The 7,469-nt window shown below is 43.3% G+C and overlaps 1 protein-coding gene across 1 annotated transcript; it reads left to right on the forward strand.

Moving 5' to 3' along the window:
* Positions 1-3,955: 3,955 nt before the first annotated feature.
* LOC127865015 (microtubule-associated tumor suppressor 1 homolog A-like) lies at positions 3,956-6,296 on the forward strand. Its single transcript, XM_052404872.1, has 3 exons — positions 3,956-4,038; positions 4,319-4,417; positions 5,080-6,296. The coding sequence occupies exons 1-3, from the start codon at positions 3,956-3,958 to the stop codon at positions 5,459-5,461; spliced, it is 564 nt and encodes a 187-aa protein (XP_052260832.1). The 3' UTR covers positions 5,462-6,296.
* Positions 6,297-7,469: the final 1,173 nt, after the last annotated feature.

Genomic DNA, 7,469 nt, shown 5'->3' on the forward strand with positions numbered 1-7,469 from the left:
TTTTTGTCTATCATTTTGCCTTTAATTGTTGAAACCTAATAATTGTGTAAGGCAGCAGACATGTTTATATAATACGGCTACTTAGAAACCCAAGCCAAGATATTCAGCATTTAAAGAGTGTTGTGTTTTGTAGGCTAGATACACAATTTATTTATTTCTGTTTACGAATGAAGCATTCTGATCACAAACCAAAAGTAAAAAAAATGTTCATAAATATGTTCAGTTCTAGTTTTTTATGCTCCCCCCCCCAAAAAAAAATTGGGGGGAGCATATCTTCACCGCTTCGTCTGTCCGTCCGTGCACAATTTTTGTCCGGGCTATTTCTCAGCAACTAATGACCGGAATTCAATGAAATTTTATGGGATGCTTCACTACCAAGAGGAGATGTGCATATTATCAGCTGGTTCTGGTCGGATGATTTTTCACAGAGTTATGGCCCTTTGAAATTTTCCATTAACTGTACATATAGTGCAATTCTTGTCCGGGCTATTTATCAGCCACTAGTGACCGGAATTCAATGGAACTTTATGGGAAGCTTCACTACCAAAGGAGGAAATGTGCATATTATCAGCTGGTTCTGGTCGGATGATTTTTCACAGAGTTATGGCTCTTTGAAATTTTCCATTGTACATATAGTGCAATTCTTGTCCGAGCTATTTCTCAGCAACTTATTACGGAATTCAATGAAACTTTATGGGAAGCTTAACTACCTTGAGGAGATGCGCATGTTATAAGTGGGTTCTGGTTAGATGATTTTTCACAGAGTTATGGCCCTTTAAAATTTTCTATAAAGTGTACATATAGTGCAATTCTTGTCCGGGCTATTTCTCCCCATCTACTGACTGGAATACAATGAAGCTTTATGGGAAGCTTAACTACCTTGAGGAGATGCGCATTTATAAGTGGGTTCTGGTTAGATGATTTATTTAGAGAGTTATGGCCCTTTGAAATTTTAAGTTTCTAAACCTCCATCGCATTATTTTGTCCAAAGTTATGCCCCTCAAGACGTTTCCTTTTATCTGAATATAGAGTGCAATATTGTGACAAAAAAACCTTTGGGGAGCATCACCCCGTCTCCGACAGTTTTTTTGTTTACGTGTGCATAGCCTTAAACTTGAAAATATGTGCAATTCCAGTGACAGTCTAATTTACCACTTTATAAGTGAATTTATAAAGAATTAGTTTTTGCTAATAGAATCATAAAAATTGTTGCCATTTGTTTATTAAACTGTCAAATTGCGTTTCTGTCTGTCATAACCGGCAACTGAAGTTTCAGACCACACCATATTTCAAACACCATGCCTTTGGTGGTGAAATAACACAGATATTTTAGTAAAATTTGTAAGAAATCCAAGTCACTGTTCGGTAAATTTATATCACAGGGTACATATGTTTGTGTCTCATGTTCAGTGCGCACTGGCCCCCTACCGCAGTCCTGCCGCAGGAGTTATATCACAGGGTACATATGGTTTGTGTCTCACGTTCAGTGCGCACTGGCCCCCTACCCGCAGTCTGCCGCAGGAGTTAGTATATCACAGGGTACATATGGTTTGTGTCTCATGTTCAGTGCGCACTGGCCCCCTACCGCAGTCTGCCGCAGGAGTTATATCACAGGGTACATATGGTTTGTGTCTCATGTTCAGTGCGCACTGGCCCCCTACCGCAGTCTGCCGCAGGAGTTATAATCACAGGGTACATATGGTTTGTGTCTCATGTTCAGTGCGCACTGGCCCCCTACCGACAGGTCTGCCGCAGGAGTTATATCACAGGGTACATATGGTTGTGTCTCATGTTCAGTGCGCCTGGCCCCCTACCGCCGTCTGCCGCAGGAGTTATATCACAGGGTACATATGGTTTGTGTCTCATGTTCAGTGCGGCACTGGGGCCCCCTACCGCAGTCTGCCGCAGGAGTTATTATCACAGTGTACATATGGTTGTGTCTCATGTTCAGTGCGCACTGGCCCCCCTACCGCAGTCTGCCGCAGGAGTTATAATCACAGGGTACATATGGTTTGTGTCTCATGTTCAGCATGCGCACTGGCCCCCTACCGCAGTCTGCCGCAGGAGTTATATCACAGGGTACATATGGTTTGTGTCTCATGTTCAGTGCGCACTGGCCCCCCTACCGCAGTCTGCCGCAGGAGTTATATCACAGGGTACATATGGTTTGTGTCTCATGTTCAGTGCGCACTGGCCCCCTACCGCAGTCTGCCGCAGGAGTTATATCACAGGGTACATATGGTTTGTGTCTCATGTTCAGTGCGCACTGGCCCCCTACCACCGCAGTCTGCCGCAGGAGTTATAATCACAGGTACATATGGTTTGTGTCTCATGTTCAGTGCGCACTGGGCCCCTACCGCAGTCTGCCGCAGGAGTTATATCACAGGGTACATATGGTTTGTGTCTCATGTTCAGTGCGCACTGGGCCCCCTACCGCAGTCTGCCGCAGGAGTTATATCACAGGGTACATATGGTTTGTGTCTCATGTTCAGTGCGCACTGGCCCCCTACCGCAGTCTGCCGCAGGAGTTATATCACAGGGTACATATGGTTGTGTCTCATGTTCAGTGCGCACTGGCCCCCTACCGCAGTCTGCCGCAGGAGTTATATCACAGGGTACATATGGTTGTGTCTCATGTTCAGTGCGCACTGGCCCCCCTACCGCAGTCTGCCGCAGGAGTTATATCACAGGGTACATATTGTTTGTGTCTCATGTTCAGTGCGCACTGGCCCCCTACCGCAGTCTGCCGCAGGAGTTATATCACAGGGTACATATGGTTTGTGTCTCATGTTCAGTGCCGCACTGGCCCCCTACCGCAGTCCTGCCGCAGGAGTTATATCACAGGGGTACATATGGTTTGTGTCTCATGTTCAGTGCGCACTGGCCCCCTACCGCAGTCTGCCGCAGGAGTTATATCACAGGGTACATATGGTTTGTGTCTCATGTTCAGTGCGCACTGGCCCCCTACCGCAGTCTGCCGCAGGAGTTATATCACAGGGTACATATGGTTTTGGTGTCTCATGTTCAGTGCGCACTGGCCCCTACCGCAGTCTGCCGCAGGAGTTATATCACAGGGTACATATGGTTTGTGTCTCATGTTCAGTTCGCACTGGCCCCCTACCGCAGTCTGCCGCAGGGTTTATATCACAGGGTACATATGGTTTGGGTCTCACGTTCAGTGCGGCACTGGGCCCCCTACCGCAGTCTGCCGCAGGAGTTATATCACGGGTACATATGGTTTGTGTCTCATGTTCAGTGCGCACTGGCCCCACTACCGGCAGTCTGCCGCAGGAGTTATATCACAGGGTACATATGGTTTGTGTCTCATGTTCAGTGCGCAATGGCCCCCTACCGCAGTCTGCCGCAGGAGTTTATATCACAGGGTACATATGGTTTGTGTCTCATGTTCAGTGCGCACTGGCCCCCTACCGCAGTCTGCCGCAGGAGATAGAGAGTCTAAAAGACTGTCCTGGAAATGAAGAACGAGGAAAATCAACAAGCTACGCACCCACAATATTGAGCTGCAGAAGAAAGTAAGGCTCATCTGTCAGTTGCAGACATAGTTAACCCTTTGCATGCTGGGAATTTGTCGTCTGCTAAAATGTCGTCTGCTGAATTTCTAAAATTAGCATTTTCTTCAATTTTTTTTCAAAGAATACTATCAGAATAGCAAACAGTTTGGATCCTGATAAGACGCCACGTTCTGTGGCGTCTCATCTGGATCCAAACTGTTTGCAAAGGCCTTCAAAATTTGGTTCCAGCACTGAAAGGGTTAACCTTTGCCTGCTCAGAAGCAAGTTTTAATGGCTGTATGCAACTCGCAGTCTGTTCAGGTTTTATGCTGTTTGCAGCTAATCTGTATCACAGGGTTCGATAAAAAGGCTTTAAAACTTGGAAGAAGGTCTTAAATTTAATTTGGTTTTCTAAACCCATCAAAGTGGTAAAGAGGTAAGCAATGGCCCTACCTGCCTTGCACATGCCTATTACCCCATACTTCCCAACCCTTCCCCCCTGTCCCACCTATTCAAAGATATCATGGTATATGAATTTTCTGATGTCAGCCATTACACTACTTTTGTATCGTCCCTCACGATCAGATATTTAAAACAGTTTTACATAGATTTCATATTTACCAGAACAATTTTTACATTTTACTTCATGATTGGGCATAAATGATTCACAAGAGTTCTGATATTTGAAAGTCGGTTTCCAATGATACCTCAGTTGCACAGTTCACAAACTCTATTTTAACCTGTTTTACCTGTTTTCCAATGATGCCTTAATTGCACAATTCATGGGCTCACGTTTGTACCTTCAGCTTGAGGAGCTGCCCGTTGCTAGGGGAACAGATCATCAGTCTGCGGCAGAAGAAGGAGAACTTGGAGGCCATTATTAGCATGAAGACAGACCATGAGAAGTAGGAAACCTTATTGTATTGTTTATATATGAGCCTTGTACTGGGATTAATTTTTTGTGTGTAGTGTCGTCCCTGATAAGCCTGGGCAGTCTCCACAGGCTAATCAGTAATGACACTTTTCGCTTTTATTGAAGGAAGTATTTTGTACAAAAAATCCAGTTAGGTGAAAAATGTCGCTGTGACTGCACAGTCTTATCTGAGATGACACTTTACGCACATGCATTATATTAGTAAATTTTTCCTACAACCAGGTCACATTATAAAATATATATCCCAGATTAGTCTGTGCAGTCTGCATAAGTTATTGAGGGATGACAATTCTGCTTTTAATGATTTTTTTTTTTATTAAAGGAAGTCTTCTTTGCAAATATCCAGTTTAGGCGGAAAAGGTTGCTGTACGCACATGCATTAAACCTGTTTTTCAAAAGCATTAGATACTTGTAACTTATATTTGAGACTACAACTTCAACACATTATGATGAAAATGTTTATGTAACTTATTTTGAGTCTGATTGAAAATATCAACATTTGTTGGATAGCTTTAGGATAGGACTTTCACTTCCAAGTTTTCTGTTGACACATTTTATTAATAACATTATTTGTCAACATATATTGGTTGTGCATACACATTTTTGGACAAGAACATTTTCCACAAATTTCAGAGTCCTTCATGAGCGATGCCCGAGTTTGATGAAGAAGTACGACAAGGAATCGCGAGCAAACAAGCGCCTGTCCATGGATTACGAGGAGCTGATGTGGAAACTGTCCGAGTCATTCACCGACCCTGACCTGGGAACCCTGGAGTTGTACCAGAAAATGGGAATGTCCCCCAACGGTGATCTAACTTCACCCGGCCTTGGCAGAAAGTTGAGAACGCCGTCTAGTTCGGAAAGCAGTCCCTCCAAAAGTCCTGCCACCAGAAGGACTTTGTCCTTGAGTGCTGACGATCGGGATGAGAAAAAAATGAAGAGACGTTCTGGAAATTATTTAATAGACGAAATGAAGCACAGGGCCACTAGTCCTCTTGCAAAGCAAAGTGTGTAAAACCCACTCACGAAGTCGTGGTCACCAGGTAGTGGTTCTCTGTCAAGTTCGCCAACGCGCTCGAATGGTCATAATGGCACTGCCATGTCCCAGTCCTGGTGTGTTGAAATGGAAAAAGATGAGAACCAATCGCAAGCAGTAGTCAGCAAGATTCCTCGGAGCAAATCCAACACAGATAAACAATCGCATGGGAAGTCAGTTTCTCCAGAAGTAAGTGATAGATTGAGAACTGAACAAGTTTCTATTTTGAAAATGGAAACGGATAATTCCAATTCCAACAGCGTAAACGGCGATGTCCAGACATCCGTTGAGTCTGAACTTGTCACGTGCAAGAGTGGAGAATCACCACAAAAAACAGAGCCAAAGGCTGTCCCAGAAATGGTGCCATTTTCGGAAAGTGACCATGTGTTCAACGAAAATTTCTGTGTGATGAATAATAAACATGCCAATACTGATTCTGATACAAATTTCTCTACCTCTTCCATTACTTCTGTCGACACACTTCAATCTGAAACTCTTTCCTGCCCATCTTCAAAACTGCCAGTAAACATTGAAGAAGAAAATGACACAGGATCAGCAAGACGTAGAGGTCACACAGAAAAAAACTGTATGATCTTTTTTGTATTGAACAAACTTTTCGTTTAAGTAGTTACAGTGTTTGTGTTGAAAAGCAATTACTGCAAAACCATTTTTATTTGTAAGCATAAAATGTTGCGGGGGATTTTTCCCCAGACTCACAATTTCGTTGCCATGTGAATTCTAAGATAGCTGATAAAAAAAACAACAACTTTGGAATGTTTGTCGGTCAGTCATGTGTACAAGTGTATGTAATGCATGTCTAAGATCATTCCTAGTGGGCAGGGGGGGGGGGGGGGGGGCGGGTCACTTTGATGTGCAGGCCTTGAATATCACTTGCCAATTAACTTGTCCATTGTTATGAGGTGATAGTCAAACATCTCTGTTTTTTACGTGCTAATAAACTCCCCAATTGATAAAATGATAGTGAACAGATAAGCAGGACTGAATCAATATTACTGACTGTTAGTAGCGTAGAAGTCAATTTTAAATGGGTCTGATTGAATTAATCATGGCCAAAGTGAGGAAATTCTTACCTCTATCCATGTCAATTATAGAAGGTTCGAAGAGTATTGATTTATAATTAATGTTATCAAATTATTTTGCTTAGTTTTCAATTAAGCTTTATTATACCCCCACAAACGAAGTTTAGGGGGGTATATAGAAGTGAACCTGTTGGTCGGTCTGTCTGTCGGTCGGTATTAAGTGTCCGCTCTCTAATTCAAGTAGTTTTCATCCGATCTTCACCAAACTTGGTCAGAATTTGTATCTACATGATGTTTAGGCCAAGTCGAACATGGGCCTTGCCGGGTCAAAAACTAGGTCACGGGGTCACTTAGTGCGTTTTAAACATTCAGCATGTTGTCCGCTCTCTAATTCAAGTAGTTTTCATCCGATCTTCAACAAACTTGGTCAGAAGTTGTATCTAGATGATCTTAAGGCCAAGTTCAAACATGGGCCTTGCCGGGTCAAAAACTTGGTTACGGGGTCACTTAGTGCTTTTTTAAACATCACAATGTTGTCCGCTCTCTAATTCAAGTAGCTTTCATCCAATCTTCACCAAACTTGGTCAGCAGTTGTATCTAGATGATGACTAGGTCAAGTTTGAATATGGGTCATGCCGGGTCAAAAACTGGGTCACGGGGTATCTTAGTGCGTTTTAAACCTCACCATGTTGTCCGCTCTCTAATTCAAGTAGTTTTCATCCAATCCTCATCAAACTTGGTCACAAGTTTTATCTAAATGATCTCTATGACACATTTGAACATGGGCCATTCCGGGCCTAAAACTAGGTCACGGGGTCACCAAGTGCGTTTTTTAACATTCAGCATGGTGTCCGCTCTCTAATTCAAGTAGTTTACATCCGATCTTCACCAAACTTGGTCAGAAGTTTTATGGAGATGATCTAAAGGCCAAGTTAGAACATGGGCCT

This window comes from Dreissena polymorpha, chromosome 1 (genome assembly GCF_020536995.1).
Source record: "Dreissena polymorpha isolate Duluth1 chromosome 1, UMN_Dpol_1.0, whole genome shotgun sequence".
NCBI classification, from domain to species: Eukaryota; Metazoa; Mollusca; class Bivalvia; order Myida; family Dreissenidae; genus Dreissena; species Dreissena polymorpha.